The sequence below is a fragment of the Colobus angolensis genome, unplaced genomic scaffold, assembly GCF_000951035.1.
Source record: "Colobus angolensis palliatus isolate OR3802 unplaced genomic scaffold, Cang.pa_1.0 Scaffold28, whole genome shotgun sequence".
NCBI classification, from domain to species: Eukaryota; Metazoa; Chordata; class Mammalia; order Primates; family Cercopithecidae; genus Colobus; species Colobus angolensis.
Window position 1 is genome coordinate 7728048 of NW_012116043.1, and position 818 is coordinate 7728865.

An 818-nucleotide genomic window follows, 5' to 3' on the forward strand; every position below is an offset into this window, starting at 1 on the left:
GGGGCGGGAGCGGGGGCCCGGTGGGCGGTGGAATTCCCTTTCGCACAGGGTGGACCAAGGCCCACTCCTCCCAGACTTCCATCCCCAAATAACTAGAGCTGCCATCAGCAACCTGAGGTGCACGTGAGCAGCCCTGGGCTGACTCCTATAGCAATTCAGCAGACGACACCAAGGCAGCCTTTGATCCATTCAGGGAATGCTGCTGCTGCCGCCACAGGGTTGGGAGACTGCAGGCCAGGAGTGATGGGCAAGCCTGCACACTCCTGCGGGGCCCAGGGAGTGGTGCTGCGGGTACTGCCCCAACTTTGGTCCTGCCAGATGGAGGGCCTAGGGGTGGCTGGAGCCTTAGCACCCCCACTCCCCATCAGGCCCCCAAGGTCGTCCACGATGTTTAAGTATATATGTTACGGTCAAATGAATTTACGTCATATAAACTTCCCTCCTCCTCATCCTCCTCCTGGTCTGAAAGAGCACACAGAATCTTCAGTGCACCATCTCGGCATTCTCAATCCAAGAGTTCCATCACCAGTCCCAACATCACAATGGCTTCCCAGTAATCACACCAACAAGAAGAATGGCCAGTGTTTACTGCTCACTTGCTATATGGCAGGACACTTGCTATAGGGCAGGCTCCTCCCCTCACAACAACCCTGTGAGGTGTTACTGTCTCCATTTTACAGATCAGGAAGCTCAAGTTTAGAGGAGTCAAGTAATATGTCCAAAGTCCCTCCAACAGTAAGAGGGGGGAACAGGGATTTGAATCCAGCTCCCTCTGACTCAAGGCCTATTCTTCAACACTAAGCAATTAGCCTTTCTTT

At 53.9% G+C, this 818-nt stretch overlaps 1 protein-coding gene across 1 annotated transcript in view; it reads right to left on the reverse strand.

Annotated features, from left to right (window-relative positions):
* Positions 1-365, reverse strand: part of UNC119B (unc-119 homolog B (C. elegans)) — an 11607-nt gene extending 11242 nt beyond the window's left edge. The window contains exon 1 of the mRNA XM_011948596.1: positions 170-365. Within this exon, the coding sequence (XP_011803986.1) occupies positions 170-365 (196 nt within the window). The remainder of the gene's footprint in view (positions 1-169) is intronic.
* Positions 366-818: the final 453 nt, after the last annotated feature.